General features: G+C 56.4%; 1 protein-coding gene across 1 annotated transcript; it reads left to right on the top strand.

Annotated features, from left to right (window-relative positions):
- Positions 1 to 1,568: 1,568 nt before the first annotated feature.
- On the top strand, positions 1,569 to 19,818 carry LOC138813256 (sodium/potassium-transporting ATPase subunit alpha-3). Its single transcript, XM_070001553.1, has 23 exons — positions 1,569 to 1,685; positions 5,770 to 5,856; positions 5,971 to 6,030; positions 6,213 to 6,416; positions 7,575 to 7,688; positions 7,823 to 7,957; positions 8,462 to 8,579; positions 8,710 to 8,978; positions 9,389 to 9,587; positions 9,666 to 9,775; positions 9,862 to 9,996; positions 11,763 to 11,955; positions 13,035 to 13,210; positions 13,288 to 13,424; positions 14,720 to 14,870; positions 15,010 to 15,178; positions 16,635 to 16,789; positions 16,875 to 16,998; positions 17,644 to 17,789; positions 18,092 to 18,222; positions 18,719 to 18,820; positions 19,082 to 19,173; positions 19,449 to 19,818. Exons 1-23 carry the CDS (start codon positions 1,680 to 1,682, stop codon positions 19,475 to 19,477), a joined length of 3,042 nt encoding a protein of 1,013 aa, XP_069857654.1. The 5' UTR covers positions 1,569 to 1,679; the 3' UTR covers positions 19,478 to 19,818.

Raw genomic sequence — 19,818 nt, 5'->3', positions numbered from 1 at the left:
TTGCCTGTGTCCCTCACACCTCGCCTCCGCTCCCATAGATGAGTAGGGCATCCATTCTGAAAAACCCACAAGTCAGGTGTTCTCTCTCTCTCTCTCTCTCTCTCTCTCTCTCTCTCTCACACACACACACACACACACACACACACACACACACACACACACTTTCTGCCATCTCCAAGGAGAATCTGGAGTATTCTCCTGGAGGAAAATGATGACAGGGTTGGGTGGGAAGCCCTGACTCCGCAGGCCTCAGTGTGGTGACTGATGGAGGTGATGTGTATGTGCTTGACAGGCCTGGGATGTGGGTGCCAGCTGTGTGTGTGTGTGTGTGTGTACATACACATATCATGTTGGTGGGGGTGCTGTGTGGGCGAAGATGTTGGCGATATGTTTGGGGGTGTGACCAAGGTGAACGTGATGGTGCTGCGATGTGCTGTGTGAAGCGTATAGGAGGGCATCGTGTGACTTGTTTCTGTGAATTACCATGGGGTGTGTAAGCGTGGGTACCTTTCTGCCTACTGGGTTTGCCCATTTTGCCCTGTGGGCCTTTGCATGCACCCAGACACATAGGTGAGCCATGGGTGATGTGTGTAACACATATATGGTCACCTCGTTGGGTTCACAAGAGCTCCTGCAGTGTGTCTGGAGGCCGAGTGGGCCCTGGAGGTGTGCAGCAGTGCCGGGCACCGGTTGTGCGATGTCTGTGTGCGCTGGTGCAAGGTCAGGCGTGCCTGGGATGGAGTGAGTGCGTGAGCTCTGCTTGTGTGCTGTGTGTGAGGGGACAGGCTGGGATGTGATGGAATGCGGTGTGGCCCTGGCCGCCTGGATGCGGGCCGCGCTGGGCATTTCCTGGGCCTCCTGTGTGTCCTGGCTGTGCATTCCGTGGCGATTGCATCTCCTCGGATAGCTCTGCCATTCTGATGAGGTGCAATCGCAGGGGGGGCGGGGTTCAAGACCACTCTCCCCCCGCAGCACCCCTTCCCTCAATTTGAGGGATCTTCTTTGCTCAAGGGTGCCGTGTCCCCGCCCTCCGGCTTCTCTGCCTGCCACACCCCCTCCCTGTGCAGCCCTCCATAGAGATTCTGGGGCTACCTACCCTCCACTCTGCAAGAAGGGGGTGCTGTGGAGGCCCCCTCCTTACTGCGACAGCTCATTGGGTTCCCCCACCCCCGCAACACCCCATTGTCCCCCCCCACGCCCAGTGCGGCCTTTTTCCCCCCACCATGAAGGGATTTCTAGGGTGCTTTCCTCCCTCAGTGTCTCCTCCTCCTCCTCCTCCTCCACTGACGGGGTCTCGGGGTTCCACTATTGTGGGTGCGGGGGGGGGGAGGTGTCTCCCGATCCCCCCCTCCCCCCCATCCCGCAGCAGAGCTCCCGCTGCTCGGTGGCGCCGCCACTTTTTGCAGGGACCTGGCTGGGGGTGGGGGCGGGGATGGGGCGGGGGAGGACAGCTGCAGTACCGGGGGCGGGGCTTCGGGCTGTCCGTCAGCGCCACGGCGCTCCTGATTGGCCGGCGCCGCCTCCCCCCCGCGAGTGCCGGCATATGAGGAGGCGGCGCCGGCGGCCGCCGCAGCCTCTGCGCGGCGGGACCCACCGACGGACGGACGCTCGCCGCCTCGGAGCGCGGGCGCTGCAGACGCCCCAGCCCAGCCCGCCGCTCTCCCCACCCAGCCGCCAAGATGGGGGTAGGTGCCGGGGTCCGGCAGGTGACACGGGGCAGGGTCTGTGTGCGCGGGGAGGGAAGGGGGGGGCTCTGGGGCCGCTGCGCCCCCCCTCCGGGCCTGGACGGGGGGTCTGTGGCGCAGGTGGGCCTGGCTTTGTGTGCTGGGGTCCGCGGGGTCGGGGCCTTCGCATCGCCCGCCTGACCTTGTGCGGCTGCACCCCGGCTGCCACGGCCCGGGCCGTCCGTGCCCCCCCTCCCTCCCCCGGCGTCCCAGCCCCTCCCCCGCCTGGGTGTGCCCGAAAGCCGAAGTAGTGTGTCTAGGGGTGTGGGGGGGGTTGAAGCCCCCACCCCAACCCCCCTCCACCACTCCGGGATCCCCTGGTGGGATGGGAATTGGTCCAGGCTGTGGGGTGGACATCGGATGACCTCTCTGTCTCCTTCCAGGCCTGGATGGAGGGGGGGCGCGCTCCACTGCAGGGGTCCCTAATCTAGGAGAGCAGACACGGGGCGGGGGGGGGCGCTGGGAGGAGGGTGAGGAGCAGGAATGGCGATGCCTGCCCCCACTGAGTGCCAGGCTGAGTGTGTGCTCCCGTGCCAGAGTAGCGAGGGAACGTGCCCGCCCGCCGTGCCCTTGCCTCCGTGTCCGTGTGTCCTTCTCTGTCTGTGAGTCTTTCCAGCAGATGCCGCCTTCTCCTTCCCTGGTTGACCGCCTGACCCTTGCTGCAGCCCTGGATTTCTCCTTGTGTGTCTTGGGCGGAACCTGGGGGGTGGGGGGTGCAAGGTGCGATGCAGAGAGAGAGAGAGACAGACAAACAGAGACAGAGACAGAGTCAGGGTGGGAGAGGTCGACTGCAGGGAACCAGAGGGATGGGGAGAAAGATGGCGGAGGAGAGTGGAGATGAGAGTTGAAGGGCCTAGGGATGGAGGTGGGGGTGGGGCTGCAGATCTGTGGGTTGGGGCGGGTGAGGGGGGATGGGAAGAAGAATTGGGTTGGGGGTGGGGGGGGACCAGGGCAGAAGAGGGGGAGATGGGAGCCAGGGATGGCTTTCAGGTAAGTGAATTGGAGGCAGGTAGTGTGGGAAGATTTCGGGGAGCAAGGATTGATGCTACAATGCCTTAGAGAAGAGCGGGGGCTCTTAAGAAAAGAAATGGGGGCAGGAAGGGAATCAAAGGGCTTGGGTACAGGAGAAAGACAGACTTAAAGAAAGCTAGGAATGGACAGAGACAGAGGGAAAACAGACAGAGAGACAGAGCGCAGGCAGAGAGACATGGAGAGATACAGAGGGACAAAGAAAGGCAAAATGAGAAACTGAGGCAGAGATAGAGAGCCCCCAAGACAGGTCTTTCTTAGCCAGACACAAAAAGCCTGCTTGAATGATAGGAAGTGGAGGCAGAGAGCAGAAGGGGAGGTCAAGGCAGTTGGACTCAGCCAGCAGCACCTGAGGAGGGAGGGGGAGGGAGGGCTGCAGAATTGCAGAGCTACAAGAGCCAGCCAGGCAGACATGGGGAGGCGGACAGCATGGAAAATGGCGAGGAGCTGCAGAGGCGGGCTACAGCGAGACAGGCGTGTCCCCCCACCCTGGGAGGGCTCCTACCTGCACTGCGCCCATCTAGGCCTACCTGGGAAAGCCTCAGCTCCCCCCACACCGACAGACAGATGGAACCCACCTCCCAGGAAGTCTGCTTGTGACAAGGACAAGCAGGAACTGAAGCTGTCCTGCCAGGGACCTGGGTCCCTCAGCCCTCTGCCCTAGCCCAAGTGAACAGACTCAGCCCTCTTCCCTCAGACCAGATATCTAGAACATAGTCCTTCTCCCTCAGACCCAGGCAAGTCCAGACCCCAGCTTCCTCCCTCACACCCAGGGATCCAGTGCTCAGTCCTTCTATCTCAGGATCCTGGGGTCCAGCTTCCCCAGGGTTTCCAGGGTGAACAGCTGGCTTCCTCCTCCAGTTCTGTCAGCCTCCCTGCTCCATTGTCCACCTCAAACTCATGATAGCCCTGTCTAAATATGTCTACCCCAAGTGCCACAAGCTGAGACCCCCCCTACTCCCTGGCATAGAGGTCAGGAGGAGGACCAGCCTCGGAGGCTCCCTGGCTGAGACGCAGTGCCGCTGCAGGGCTGGCCCTGAGCCAACCTCCCATCCATCCCTTACACCCTTTCTTGGGGCTTCCAGACCTCCCATGGCTGGATCCCCTCACCGCACCCCTGAACTTAACCTGGGGTCTGAGGTCAAACAGCAGGCAGCTGGGGCCTCTACAAGGTCATGAGGAGATTAACGTTGAGCCGCGCTGAGCCTCGGATTCCAGCTTGGCCCTGGGCCCGTAGATCTGTCACCAGCCCTCTACCAGCACCAGGCCTGTGCCCACCCCTCCTGCCAGCCACACACAAGGCTCTCTCCATCTGCCCAGCCACCGAGCTGCACATTCAGTCCCTTCCCCTCACACCACATTCTGAGGCTCTGTCTCTTGCTCTTCTGCACTCTAAGAATTCTTACTCTGTCCTGGAGTCCTGCCCATCCCCCGTCCAAGGCCATCCATGCCTCCCAGCAACCCTCAGGAGAGAAGCCATGTCAATATCTTGTCTATCAAGGAACTCAGGACTAGCTGCTTGTACCCAGAATACCACATCCCCATCCAGGCCTTTGTACCAGCTGTGACTAGCACTTAGAATGCCCTTTCCTCTCCCTTTCTGCCAGGCCTATGGTTCTTCCCAGGATCTGATGAGTCTTTTGAATGAGATACCCATGGGGTGGGGGAGAATCCTAGGAAAAGAGCTGGAGCTGGGCTGAAAAGACAGGGCCTAGAGCTGGAAGGAAAGATAAGGAGGGGCTGGGAAGGTGGCTAAGTGGTAGAGTGCTGGCCTTGCATGCATGAGGCCCTGGGTTTCGATTCCTCAGCACCACATAAACAGAAAAAGCTGGAAGTGGCGCTGTGGCTCAAGTGGCAGAGTGCTAGCCTTGAAGAGCTGAGGGACAGCGCCCAGGCCAAGAGTTCAGGCCCCACGACCAGACCCAAAAAAAAAAAAAAGAAAGAAAGAAAGATAAGGACCAGACACAGACAGAGAAAGCTCTGAGAAAGGGGGGGGGGGGGAGAAAGAGAGAATAGGTAGATAGATAAATATATACATATATACATATATAATGGTAGAGAGAGATAGATAATACAAACACATATGGGGGGGAATTTCAAATGATAAGAGATGGAGACAAACACAAAGAGAGACAAAGATACAGATACAAAGGACACAAAAAGTGACAGACAAGCTGAAGGAGACCAAGACAGAGACAGAGATAGACACAGAAGATCTCGAGCGACACCTGAAAGACACAGAGAGAAACAGAAAGTAATACAGACAGGAGGGAGACCGAGAAGGAGAAGATCCCAGAGAGAGAGAGAGAGACAGATAGATGGACAGAGAGAGAAAATGGTGACATAGGAGAGAACCAGAGACACCAAGAGCATTGTAAAGAGATGACCTGAGAGAGAAAAACAGAGACACAGAGACAGAACCTAATAGCCAAAGATAGAAATAAATCAGACCATGAAAGCAGAAAATATTGATCCTTAGAGACCAATCGGAGATTCCAACAGCACACCACCTGACTCAAAGAGTCAGATAGAACTCAGCCAGAATCTGGGAGATCCCCAAGAGATAAAGAGATTGGAGGAGACAGAGATATAAAGAACAGGAAATCAAGGAAAGAGAAAGGGGAGGTAAGAGGAGAGGGAAGGGAGGGGAGAGGAGGGAGCCTGGGCAATATGAAGTCATGGGAGAGAGATCAAAGGAGAGAGACAGACATAGAGACAGAGCAAGAGGGAAAGGCAGAGACACACAGAGATAAAAGGCAGAGAGAGAGAGAGAGACATGGGAAAGAGACTCCCAGGTACACAGAGAGACAAGGGGACAAGGCAGACTGTTGGAGGGAGGAGGATTCTGGAAGGGACAGCAGGAACAGCCCCAACCAAGAGCGGCAGAGCCACAGGCAGGCTGGGACTGCGGGGTGCGGGGGAGGGGGGAGGGCTGTGGGGGTTGCCGTGTCTCTCTGGAACCCCTTCTCGCCCGCAGTCTGGTGGCTCTGACAGCTATCGTGTCGCCACCTCGCAGGACAAGAAAGATGACAAGGGCTCGCCCAAGAAGAATAAGGGCAAGGAGCGCCGCGACCTGGATGATCTCAAGAAGGAAGTGGCTATGGTAGGTACCACGTCTGTGCCCTCTCCTCCAACTGCACAGCAGCCCTGCTAGCCCTCCTCCCTCCATCCCTCCCTGAAAGGCCTCAGCTCACATCTCCAAACTCCTGTTCCTCAGACAGAGCACAAGATGTCGGTGGAAGAAGTCTGCCGGAAATACAACACGGACTGCGTGCAGGTGAGGCTACTGGGCAGGACGAGAGTCTAAGGCCCCTGGGTCTGAGGGAGGAGGGCTGGGGCCTGGACCCCTGGGTCTGAGGGAGGAGGGTTGAGGGCTAGGGGTGCTGGTTGCCTGAGGTTGATGGTGGCAGGTTGGGGTGCCCGGGTGGTTCAGGGAAGGTTCTGTGTCCCCCCCCCTAGGGTTTGACGCACAGCAAAGCCCAGGAGATCTTAGCCCGGGATGGGCCTAACGCACTCACGCCACCTCCCACCACTCCGGAGTGGGTCAAGTTCTGCCGCCAGCTCTTCGGGGGCTTCTCCATCTTGCTGTGGATTGGGGCCATCCTCTGCTTCCTGGCCTATGGCATCCAGGCGGGCACCGAGGATGACCCCTCTGGTGACAATGTGAGTGTCTCCCGTGGTCTGTGCAGAGACAGACAGACAGACAGACAGACAGACAGACACACACACACACACACACACACACACCCTAAGAGGGCTGGCCCCGGCCCCAGGAGGAGGGTGGGGGCTGAGTGGTAAAGCATTTGCTTTAGCATTTGTGAGGACCTGAGTTCAATCCTCAGCACTAAGGACAAACAAACAAATGAACAAACAAATTTCTGGGTCTGGTGGTAGATGCCTATCATCCCAATCCTCCAGAACTGAGGCAGGAGGAATGTGAGTTCAAGGCCAGCCTGGATGACATAGAAAAACAACTTTCTCCAGAAAAAATAAATACAAATAAATAAGCATGAAAGGAAGGAAGGCCAGCCGGCCAAGGAATTTGTCCAAGGTCATACAACAGAGAGATACATTGTGAGCTCAGCAGCCTTGGGGACAGACAGCAGCCTGACAAATACCAAGAGATGAGTGACTGTGCTCAAGGAGAGACCCTGCCACCTGCTGAGGGGGGAGGGCCTGTGTGCCCGACCTAGGGGACCACAGTTCCATGGCTGTGGGCACAGACCCACACACAGCTGTAAATAGCTCACATATATACACAGAATAAACCCAGATCGTTATCCTAGGGCCCAGACATGCACAGATATGCACACCCAGACTTTCAGACAAAAACAGGCCCAAAGAGCTGGGGGTGATGGTGCACACCTTCAGTCCCCTTATTTGGGAGGCTGAGGCAGGAGGATTGTTGAATGTGAGGCCAGCTCGGGAATACATTTCAGAACCCTGCCTCAAAACAACAAACAAAACAAAAAAATAACCAACAGGCTGGGCACTGGTGGCTCACACCTGTCATCCTAGCTACTTGGGAGGCTGAGATTTGAAGATCATGGTTCAAAGCCAGCCCAGGCAGGAAAGTCCCTGAAACTCTTACCTTCAGTGAGTCACCAGAAAACCAGAAGTGGAGCTATGGCACAAAGTGGTAGAGCGCTAGCCTGGAGCAAGAAAGCTCAGGGACAATGCCCAGGCCCTGAGTTCAAGCCCCAGGACTGACAAATAATAACAACAACAATAATAATAAATCCAGAGGTCTTTTCCCAAACACAGACCCAGGGCAGGAGCTGGGGACACAGCCCTGACCATGGGTCCCCGTGTCCCCCACAGCTGTATTTGGGCATCGTGCTAGCAGCCGTGGTGATCATCACTGGCTGCTTTTCCTATTACCAAGAGGCTAAGAGCTCTAAGATCATGGAGTCCTTCAAGAACATGGTTCCCCAGGTGAGGGGGCGAGCAAGGGGCCAGGAGGGCATGGGCAGGTGAGTAGGGGGTTGTGCCCAGTGACCCCCAGGTCTCGAGCAGAGTCTAGAAGGAGCCTCTTCTCTGTCCCCTCCCTCCTGTGCCCCCCCCCCCAGCAAGCCCTCGTGATCCGGGAAGGTGAGAAGATGCAGGTGAACGCTGAGGAGGTGGTGGTTGGGGACCTGGTGGAGATCAAGGGTGGCGACCGAGTCCCGGCCGACCTGCGCATCATCTCCGCTCACGGCTGCAAGGTGTGCTGCCACCTGGGCTCCAGCTCTGCTAGGAGTCAGGAGCGGAAACCCCAGCCTCCCTCTGCCTGTAGACCCAGGCCAAGCCCCAGCCTCCTCCCTCAGACCCAGGGGTCCAGGCCCTAGCTTCCTCCCTCAGACCCAAGAGTTCATACACAGCCCCTCTTCCCTCAGACCCAAGAGTTCAGGCTCAGTATCCTTCCTTACACCCAGGATCCAAACCCCAACTCTCCTTCCTCAAGGAGACCCAAGGAATCCAGATTCTAGCCCCCACTTGTTTCAGACTCAGAAATCTGGACCCTCAGATCAGGGGTCCATCCAGGCCCCCTCTTTGACCCTCAGAAACCTTCATTTAGCTTGGCTTTTCACTCAAAGCTCAGGGCCCTTCCCACCCTCAGGACCCCTGCCTCTGACAGCTGGAGTGCCACCTGCCCCCCCCAGCAGCCAGGCCTGGTCTGCCCGGGACACTGCCCTCTGTACTGAGCCCGTGTCTCACCCCACTCCCAGGTCGACAACTCCTCGCTGACTGGTGAATCTGAACCCCAGACCCGCTCTCCGGACTGCACCCACGACAACCCCTTGGAGACTCGCAACATCACCTTCTTTTCCACCAACTGCGTGGAAGGTGAGGGGCACTGGGCATCGGCAGTAGGCTGCACCCTCAGAGCCCCTCACTCCCCCCTTCTCCCCCCCATCCCTTCCCTGGCCAGCTTCCTGAGCCCCACCCCACCTGGACCTCACCCTCTGCCCCACAGGCACGGCTCGGGGCGTGGTGGTGGCCACGGGTGACCGAACAGTCATGGGCCGCATCGCCACGCTGGCCTCGGGCTTGGAGGTGGGCAAGACGCCCATCGCCATTGAGATCGAGCACTTCATCCAGCTCATCACCGGCGTGGCCGTCTTCCTGGGTGTCTCCTTCTTCATCCTCTCCCTCATTCTTGGCTACACCTGGCTCGAGGCTGTCATCTTCCTCATCGGAATCATTGTGGCCAATGTCCCAGAGGGTCTGCTGGCCACTGTCACCGTAAGGCTGGGCCTTAGGTCTGAGGGAGGGGGGGGTCTGGATCCCTGGGTCTGAGGGAGAGGGGGGGTCTGGATCCCTGGGTCTGAGGGAGGAGGCTGGGGGTCTGGATCCCTGGGTCTGAGGAAGGAGGGCTGGAACCTATATCCCTGAGTATCAAAAGGCCTTGGCTTTTTACGGGGCTGTACGCAGTCCGCAAGGCCTGTGTGTGCTATTGAACATGCCATGACAATGGGAACTGAACACCTGGTGTGCTCTGCACCCATGCCTGACTCTGCAGCTCCATCTAGTCAGGCAGCCCTGCTGCCTTTATGCATGCTCGTACAGCCACGCAGGATTGTCGCTGGGGCGGGGCAGGCTAGGCCGTGCCACCCCGGCCACCTGCATCTCACCTGCCCACACCTGTGGCCCAGGTGTGTCTGACGCTGACTGCCAAGCGTATGGCTCGCAAGAACTGCCTGGTGAAGAACCTGGAGGCTGTGGAGACCCTGGGCTCCACGTCCACCATCTGCTCCGACAAGACGGGGACCCTCACCCAGAACCGCATGACGGTCGCCCACATGTGGTTTGATAATCAGATCCACGAGGCGGACACCACCGAGGATCAGTCAGGTCAGTGAGGGCCCAGGGCGCGGGCCCCATGGGCGTCCCCTCCCCGGCCTCCCTCTTACTCACCCCTGCCTCCCGCAGGGACCTCCTTCGACAAGAGCTCGCACACCTGGGTGGCCCTGTCCCACATCGCCGGACTCTGCAACCGGGCTGTCTTTAAGGGTGGCCAGGACAACATCCCAGTGCTCAAGGTGGGTGCAGATGCCCCCCCACCTGCCCTGTGCCCCACTTGTGTCCCCGCTCCACGGTCCTGACTTGAGCTGGTTCTCCGCTGCAGAGGGACGTGGCTGGGGACGCCAGCGAATCCGCCCTGCTCAAATGCATTGAGTTGTCCTCCGGCTCCGTGAAGCTCATGCGTGAACGGAACAAGAAAGTGGCCGAGATTCCTTTCAACTCCACCAACAAATACCAGGTACATACTCGGTGTTCCCTGGGGTGGCAGTCAGCTCAATCCTATGGCTCTCGTGCATTGGGCTGGACGCTTGCCTTCTCAGAGCCTCCGTTTGCCCATCTGTAGAATGGGAATGCTCAGCCCATGGAGGAGAACCTTTCTTGCACTGATCAGATTAAAGCTTTGCAGGTGTCCCCTTGATAGTGAGTGAAATGGTTAAGTCGCTCCTCTCTGGAATGGACAGCCTAAGCCTAGAAAGAGACAGTGATGAAGGATGAGTAAAACAACCAGGCCAAATAAGGGAGCCCTTGAAAATACCCAGGGCAGAATGACTGGGCAGCAAGTAGCATGTGCAAAGGACTTGAGCCATAGGCAGTGCATTGGGAGGTAAAGGCAGTGCCTGTTGGGTCAGAGCCCGTGCATCCTCACAGCTGTGGAGAGGACCTGGCTGTGACTCACAGGGGCATCTGAGTCATGCGAGGTCGCTGAGCAGAGGAGAGGCAGGACTTGACTCACATCTCTTTTAATAGGGCGATAAAATGTACACACTGCGATCATCTATGTTAACTATGTAATTCAGTAGTTTCTACTGTATTCACAGGTACACACATCCCCCGCCCCTAGTAAATTTTTGAGCATTCTTATCACCTCAAAAAGAAATCCTAAGCCAGGTACTGGGGGCTCCTGCCTGTAATCCTAGCTACTCAGGAGGCTAAGATCTGAGGATCAAGATTTGAAGCCAGCCGGGGCAGGAAAGTCCATGAGACTTTTGTCTGAGACCAGGACTTGAACTCAATACCTTCACTCATTGGCTGGCATTCTGCCAAATGAGCTATGCCTCCAACTGCCCCTCCCCTCCCCAGGAGACTCTCATCTCCAATAAACTACCAATAATCTGGAAGTAAACTTATGGCTCAAGTGGTGCACTAGCCTTGAGCAAATAAAGCCCAAGGACAGTGCCCAGACCCTGAGTTCAAGTGAGCACACATGTAGGCACATGCACATGCACGCACGCGCGCGCGCACACATACACATACACACACACACACACACACACACACACACACAGAAGGGGCTGGGTTCTAGGCGCATTTCAGAGGTGAGCAGACTAGATCGGGCAGAGCTGGAGAACGTGGAACCCTAGTCTGGCTGGGATTTTGTGGGACACACAGATGAAGAGACACAGCAGGCTGGAATGAGCAGTGATCTTGGAAAAAAAAATCATACAACTCTCCAAGAGCTGGGTGCCAGTGGCTCATACCTGTCATCCTAACTACTCTACAGGCTGAGATCTGAGGATCACGATTCAAAGCCAGCCCAGGCAGGAAAGTCCATGAGACTTTTTTTTTTTTTTTTTTTTTTTTTTTTGCTCATGGGGCTTGAACTCTGGGCCTGGGCGCTATCTCTTAGCTCTTCAGCTCAAGGTGAGTGCTCTACCATGTGAGCCACAGCACCACTTCTGGGTTTCTGAGTAGTTTATTGGAGATAAGAGTCTCATGGACTTTCTTGCCCGGGCTAGTTTTGAATTGCAATCCTCAGATCTCAACATCCTGAGTAGCTAGGATTACAGGGGTGAACCACCAGTGCCCAGCTTCCATGAGACTCTTATCTCCAATTAACCATCAGAAACCCAGAAGTGTGGCTCGAGTGGTAGAGCACTCGCCTTGAGCTGAAGAGCTGAGGGACAGCGCCCAAGCCCAGAGTTCAAGCCCCACGACCTACCAAAAAAACAAAATCTCCAGGGTTCCAGGTCCCTGCATGGCTCAGATGCCTCTGCTCTGTTGCAGCTCTCCATCCACGAGACCGAGGACCCCAACGATAACCGATACCTGCTGGTGATGAAGGGCGCCCCCGAACGCATCCTCGACCGCTGCGCCACCATCCTCCTGCAGGGCAAGGAGCAGCCGCTGGATGAGGAGATGAAGGAGGCTTTCCAGAATGCCTACCTGGAGCTGGGCGGCCTGGGCGAGCGTGTGCTTGGTGTGCATTGCAAGAAAAGGGGATGGGGGTGCAGGGGCCAGGCCAGCTCTTGAGGGCTCCTGGGAACAAGCAGGGGTGTAATGCTTGGCTCATAACATGGCCTACAAGAATACACTATGGGGCTGGGAAGGTGGCTCAATGGTAGAGTGCTTGCCTTGCATGCACGAGGCCCTAGGTTCAATTCCTCAGCACCACATAAGCAGAAAAAGCCAGAAGTAGTTCTGTGGCTCAAGTGGAAGAGCGCTCGCCTTGAGCTGAAGAGCTGAGGGACAGAGCCCAAGCCCAGAGTTCAGGCCCCACGGCTGACAAAAAAAAAGAATACACTATGAATGATAGGTGAAAAAGAGAGAGAAGGGAAGGGGAAGAAAGAGAGAGAGAAAGAGAGAGAGAAAGGGAGGGGGAGGGAGGGAAGGAAAAGAAAAGAAAAGGGAAAAGTGAGGCTGGGCTGGTGGCTCATACCTGTAATCCTGGCTAATCAAGAGGCTAAGATCTGAGGAATGTGGTTCAAAGCCAGCCTAGGCAAAAAAGTCCATGAGATTCTTTCTCCCATTAACCACAAAAAGCTGGAAGTGAAGGCATGACTCAGATGGTAGAGTGCTAGCCTTGAGAAAAAAAATACCAGGGACAGCATCCAGGCCCTGAGTTCAAGCCTCCCTCTCAGAGAGACAGAGAGACAGAGTCCTGCCATAACATACTATGAGTGAATAGGTGAATTAATAAACAAATAAGTAGATGAATGAATGGATGGCTCAGAACAAGGTCTCTCATAATGTGCCATGGATGTATGGAAAGATGAGTGAATGGAACAGGGCCTCCAATAATAACACATGGATGGATGGATGGGCGGGTGGATGGGTGAGTGGATGTGGATGGATGGATGGATGGATGGATGGATGGATGGATGGATGGATGGACAGACGGATAGATGAGAGGAACATGAATGTTCCCAGCTGGCTGGATAGCTGTGTGGGGACCCTAGCTTCTGGGAATCCAGATCACTAGGGGTTAAGGGCTACAGCTATGGTAGAGGACTCCAAGCTGCAGCCCTCATGTCCCCCTACCGTGTCCCTTCCACCAAGGTTTCTGCCATTACTACCTGCCCGAAGAGCAGTTCCCCAAGGGCTTTGCCTTCGACTGTGACGATGTGAACTTCACCACAGACAACCTCTGCTTCGTGGGCCTCATGTCCATGATTGACCCTCCCCGCGCAGCTGTCCCTGACGCCGTGGGCAAGTGCAGAAGCGCAGGCATAAAGGTGGGGCCGGGTGAGGGACATGGGGCCGGGGACCAGCGCGTGAGCCCAGGCTGTACCCTAACCCACGACATCTGCAGGTGATCATGGTCACGGGCGATCACCCCATCACAGCCAAGGCCATTGCCAAGGGCGTGGGCATCATCTCTGAGGGCAATGAGACCGTGGAGGACATCGCCGCCCGACTCAACATCCCCGTCAGCCAGGTCAACCCTCGGTGAGATGCACCCCACATCGCCATCCTCCATAACAATGAGGCCTGATGCCACGGGGGGTCAGCAAAGTGGGGGGCACTTCTGAGCACTGCCACATCACTGCACACCCTTGGGCAACCCCTTTAGTCCCCCTGGGCTTCAGTTAAAACAACTACTGGGAAGCCGGGTGCCAGTGGTTCACGCCTGTAATCCTAGCTAAGGCTGAGATCTAAGGATCCAGATTTGAAACCAGCCTGGGAAGAGAAGTCAAGGAGGCTCTTATCTCCAAGTATCTACGCCCCCCACCCCAGAAAATGAAGTGGAACTATGGTTTAAGTGGTAGAGCGCCAGTCCAAGTGCAAAAGCTAAGGGACAGTATCCAGGCCCTGAGTGCAAGTACTGGTATACACATACACCAGGTACTAGGTCCGGGCGGGAGTTGGAGCTCAGTGGTGGCCTGGGTTTGATCACCAAAACTGCCAAGCAAATAAAATATAAAGCCAGTATTTCTATACTCCCCTTTACCTCCCCTGCCAAGACATATATATATATATATATATATATATATATATATATATATATATATATAGGGTGGTAATACCTGCAACCCTAGAAGTTGAGAGACTGAGGTAGGAGGATTGTGAGTTCAAGGGCAGCTAGGGCTACATGGTGGAACTCTGTCTCAGAACATCAAGAACTGGAATGTAGCCTGGTGGCAGTGTTGATCTGCTACATGCAGGGCCCTGTTTTGGGGCCCATTAACTATCGCTGTGTCAGAGGGGGGCCCCATATTTCTCTGTATCTCTTTTCCTGTCTCTCCCCACTTTTCTGTCTTGTTCTTATTTTTGGTTGGTTGTGGGGACTTGAACTCAGGGCCTGAGCACTGTCTCTCTGAGCTCTTTTGCTCAAGGCTAGCACTCTACCACTTGAGCCACTGTGTCACTTTGGTTTTTGAGTGGTTAATTGGAGATAAGAGTCTCATGGGGACTTTCCTGCCTGGGCTGGCTTCCAACCAGCATCCTCAGATCTCAAGTCTCTTGAGTAGCTAGGATGACAGGCATGATCCACCAACCCCCAGCTGTCATATTGTTCTAACTTCCTCAACTTCCTTATCACACACAGCTCTGTGTCTGCCTCCTCCCCATCAGTCTGTACCTGTGTCCCTCGGTCCGCCCTGAGGCTGGCCCTCCCCTCTCCACCCACTGCTTTTCATCTCTGGTCCCCACACTCCCTTCTAGCCTCCCATCCAGTCCTCTGGCACTCTTGTTTCCGTGCCTTCACCCTGACCTTGGCCATCAGTTATTTCCACTCTCCTCAGGGATGCCAAGGCCTGTGTGATCCACGGCACTGACCTCAAGGACTTCACATCGGAGCAAATCGACGAGGTCCTGCAAAACCACACAGAGATCGTCTTTGCCCGGACCTCCCCCCAGCAGAAGCTCATCATTGTGGAGGGCTGTCAGCGACAGGTGCGCTTGGGCTCCCAGTCTGAGGGAGGAGGCTGGGGCCTGGACCCTTGGGTCTGAGGGAGGAAGCTGGGTCTGAACCCTTGGGTCTGAGGGAGGAAGCTGGTCTGGACTCAGGGTCTCATCCTCTCTCTCCCTCCAGGGAGCCATCGTGGCTGTGACTGGCGATGGTGTGAACGACTCCCCTGCTCTGAAGAAGGCCGACATTGGGGTGGCTATGGGCATCGCTGGCTCTGACGTGTCCAAGCAGGCAGCCGACATGATTCTGTTGGATGACAACTTTGCATCGATCGTCACAGGGGTGGAGGAAGGTAAGTTGGGGCCAGTGGTTTGAAGACTGGGGTGGCTGCCAGAGGCCTGGGCAGGACAAAGGGGAAGCTGTGCCTGGCCTGCTGCAGGGTTCCAGGTACCCACTGGGCCCTGGTGGGGCCTGTGCTCCTCCTCCTGGTCTTGGGTCACATGCTTCCTGCGTTTAGGGTGCTGGAAACAGGGAAAGTTCTTTTTTTGCATTTTGTTTTGCCAGTCCTGGAGCTTGAACTCAGGGCCTGGGCGCTCTTCTTGAGCTGCTTTTGCTCAAGGCTAGCACTCTACCATTCTAAGTGCAGCCACCAGGAAGCAGAGGATTCTGGGAGGCTCAGGAAGCCCCTCTCTAAGCATAAGCTGGGGGCATCATGGGAACTTTCGGGAGTGGACAGAGCCAGCTGTCACACGCTACCATCGTGAACAGGAGTCACAGGGTGGCGGGGTTTGGGAGGCGGGAGCGTGGCCGGCTGGGGCTGGTGCTGGGACTGAGGAGAATTCTGAGGCTCTGCTTCCTGACAGCGGAGCCTCTGAGTCACATTTTATTTGAGTCCCGTCATGGGAGTGATTCATGCTAATTATAAGAAAATGCAGACATGCAGAGAACTTAGAATCACCCATCATCTCACCGTCCAGAAATATGTACTATTCATAAATTGGTGATTTTCTTCCCATTTCTCTCTCCCATTTGAAATATCACTTCTATTTTTTAAAAAATCCTCACACCTGTCATCCTAGCTATTCAGGAGGCTGTGATCTGAGGATCACGGTTCGAAGCCAGCCAGGGCAGGAAAGCCCAAGAGACTCTTTAAAGTCTTTTTTTGTTTTTGTTTTTGGGTTTTTTTTTTTTTTTTTTTGGTCAGTAGTGGGCCTGAACTCTGGGCCTGGGCACTGTCCCTCAGCTCTTCAGCTCAAGGTTAGCCCTCTACCACTTGAGCCACAGCGCCACTTCTGGCTTTTTCTGCTTATATGGTGCTGAAGAATCGAACCCAGGGCCTCATGCATGCAAGGCAAGCACTCTACCACTGAGCCACCTTCCCCAGCCCATGAGACTCTTATCTCTAACTGCCAAAGAGCTGGAAGTAGAGCTGTGGCTGAAGTGGTAAAATACTAGCCGAGAGAGAGAGAGAGAGAGAGAGAGAGAGAGAGAGAGAGAGAGAGAGAGAGAGAGAGAGAGAGAGAGAGAGAGGGAGAGAGGGAGAGAGGGAGGGAGGGAGAGGGAGAGAGAGGGAGAGAGAGGGAGAGAGAGGGAGAGAGAGGGAGGGGGAGGGGGAGGGGGAGGGGGAGAAGGAGGGGGAGAGGGAGAGGGAAGGAGAGAGGGAGAGAGAGGGAGAGAAAGAGAGAGGGGGGGAGAGGGGGGGAGAGAGAGAAGCTCAGGGGCAGTGGCCAGGCCCCAGGCTCCGAGAATCAGAGAATCGGGCTCACTGGAGAAGCATTCAAGTTCTGAGCCTGCCTCCACCCTTGCAGGTCGCCTGATCTTTGACAACCTGAAGAAGTCCATCGCCTACACCCTGACCAGTAACATCCCTGAAATCACACCCTTCCTCCTCTTCATCATGGCCAACATCCCGCTGCCCCTGGGCACCATCACCATCCTCTGCATTGACTTGGGCACCGATATGGTGAGCCTCAGCCATCCCAACACTACCCCGGGTCTGGGAGAGGGGGTGGGTTTCCCCTTCCCACTCAGTTAGCCCTGTCCCCCAGGTCCCTGCCATCTCATTGGCCTATGAGGCTGCAGAGAGTGACATCATGAAGAGACAGCCCAGGAACCCGAGGACCGACAAGCTGGTCAATGAGAGGCTCATCAGCATGGCCTACGGGCAGATCGGTGAGGGGACCCATGGGAGCAGCCTCTGACACTTCCCCTGGCCTCTCCACCTTCTTCTCCCTCTACTCTGGGGTTGGAGATCCCATGTGCAAAGCCCACCCTAGAGGTACAGACCAGCAGAGGCTGAATGGGGTCTGACACATGCAACCCCAGGATTGTTCAGTATGTCCATGGCTGGGGAAGGTGGCGGAAGGATTCCAGCTTCACCATCCGGGAGAGCCCCTTCTCTGGGGCTCCCCCTGACCAGATGACTAACTCAGAGACCCGCCAGATGACACAGCTTGAGCAAAAGGACTGACTGGGCTGGTCTGTGAACCACTTTGACAGACTCAAGGGAGCTAGGTGCCCGTGGCACATGCCTATAATCTCAGCAACTCAGGAGACTAAGCTCTGAGGATCTCTGGATGAACCAGCCTGGGCAGGAAAGTCCATGAGACTCTTTATCTCCAATTAAAGGAGGAAGTGGAGGTGTGGCTCAAGTGGTGGCGCACCAGCCTCGAGTAAAAAAAGCTAAAGCACAATAGTGCACACACACACACACACACACACACACACACACACACTCTCACACACGGGGCCTCAGGAGCCCCTAGCCTGCTGCCAGCTCCCCCATAAGCCCCTCCTTGGTTCCCCACTCTCTTCTAGGGATGATCCAGGCTCTTGGCGGCTTCTTTTCCTACTTTGTGATCCTGGCAGAAAATGGCTTCTTGCCTGGCAACCTGGTGGGCATCCGGCTGAACTGGGATGACCGGACAGTCAACGACCTGGAGGACAGCTATGGGCAGCAGTGGGTAAGCGAGCTGGGTAGCCAGCCCTGGCCTGGCCACTGCCGTCCCCAGACCCTTGGTGCTCTACCAGCTGAGCCAAGGCTCCAAGCTGCTCCCAGGCCCTTGGACTCTGCCAAACCTAGCAGGGATTGCTTCCTGTCTCAATCTGGACACACTCACACCGACACACTCACACCCTCCCAACCCCCCAACCCCCGCCCTGTTAGTGGCCAGGAGCTGACTACCCCCCCCCACCCCTGCGCACTGACCACACCTCCTCATTACTCCACCCCTGCACACTGACCACGCCCCCTCATTCCTCCCAGACATATGAACAGAGGAAGGTGGTGGAGTTCACATGCCACACAGCCTTCTTCGTGAGCATCGTGGTTGTCCAGTGGGCTGATCTGATTATCTGCAAGACCCGAAGGAACTCCGTCTTCCAGCAGGGCATGAAGTGAGACCTCACAGTGCCGGCCTGGGCCCTTGTCTTTCCCCACATGCTCTGAGCCATTTTATTTCTTGTGTCTTGGTTTCATTCCTTCAGTCTGTCTCTGCATGGGGTGGAGGCAGACCTAAGACCATGATCCTCCTATTTACACCTCCTGAGGAGCTGAGGAGACAGGTGTATGCCGCCATGCTAGGCTAATGTGTGCAACAGGGTAGGGGAGTGGGGGGGGTCTCGATCACTTTTGCTGGGCTGGCCTCCAACCAAGATCCTTCTTCCTACACCCCCCCTCCCCTCCCATACCTAGGATTACAGGCTTGCCCCACCATACCTGGCTGCTTTATCTTTTTATACGACTTTCTGCCTTCCTGTGTCTGACCCTTGTCTTTGTCACCATCACTCCATCTCTGTGTGTCTCTGGCATCTTTGCCTCTGGGGGAAGTGGGCTGGGGGTGCCAGGTATGGGGGTCCCCCAGGCCCAGCTCTGCCTTGTCTGTGCCTCTAGGAACAAGATCCTGATCTTTGGCTTATTTGAGGAGACAGCCCTGGCTGCCTTCTTGTCTTACTGCCCCGGCATGGACGTGGCCCTCCGCATGTACCCTCTCAAGTGAGTGCCTGGATACTTCTAGAGTCCCCAGCTCCTGTGTCCCACGCTCCATGGCAACTTCCCTGGCTGGGGGGAGGGGGGGAGGGCTCATGACAGCCCCAGGCCTCAGCCTCTCCCTATGTCTCTGGCCACCCTAGCACTGAGGCCACATCCAGGGCAAAGGCACCCCTGTGTGGCATAGAGGATGCTGGGCGATTTCCCTCCCCCTGCCCCTGGGGCCGTGCCCCCTGTCCCCACTGAGCCTCTTTCTCCCCTCTGCAGGCCCAGCTGGTGGTTCTGTGCCTTCCCCTACAGTTTCCTCATCTTTGTCTACGACGAAATCCGCAAACTCATCCTGCGCAGGAACCCCGGGGGTGAGGGCTGGGCCAAAGGCTGGGAAGGGGAGACGCATGGATGGCCTGGCCCGGGTCCCCCTGTGTCCCCTTCTCTCCCGGATGTCTCTCCCTGCCCTTCTCCCTTTGAGTTCTGTCTCCTCCAGTCAAGGCCTCCTCCTCCTCCTGTCCTTCCAAGTGTGTCTGTCCCTTTTGATCTCTTTGTCACTGTCGGGGTATCCCCGCCCCTAGCTTGTACCTCTTCGGATACCTGTCCCCCGTCTCTCACTCCATCTTTCTCTCCTTCATCTTTCCAGGTTGGGTGGAGAAGGAAACCTACTACTGACCTCAATCCCACCACATCACCCGTCTCTTCCCTGTCCCCAAGCCCAGGACAGTCCCCCTCTGGTCCCCCCCGTTTTGTATACTGGGGGGAGGGGCCCTCTCTCCCCATGGCCCCCACCTTGGCTCTCATCCCTCCCCTGGCTGGCTTCTCCTCCCCTCCACCTCAGCCCCTGCCTCTCTTCCCCCTTTCTTTTCTGTGTCTGTTTCTCTCCCTCCCCCCATTTCTTCCTCCCCCCCCCAGCCCCCTCCCTGGGCTCTTTTTTACTCCTCAGCCCTGCTCCTCCAGGCTGATGCCATCTCTGGTTCTGGACAATTATCAAATATATCTGTGGGAAGAGAGAA

This window comes from Dipodomys merriami, unplaced genomic scaffold (genome assembly GCF_024711535.1).
Source record: "Dipodomys merriami isolate MVZ:Mamm:240054 unplaced genomic scaffold, mDipMer1.0.p SCAF_106, whole genome shotgun sequence".
Lineage (NCBI taxonomy): Eukaryota > Metazoa > Chordata > Mammalia > Rodentia > Heteromyidae > Dipodomys > Dipodomys merriami.
This window is presented reverse-complemented; position numbering and strand designations above follow the sequence as displayed.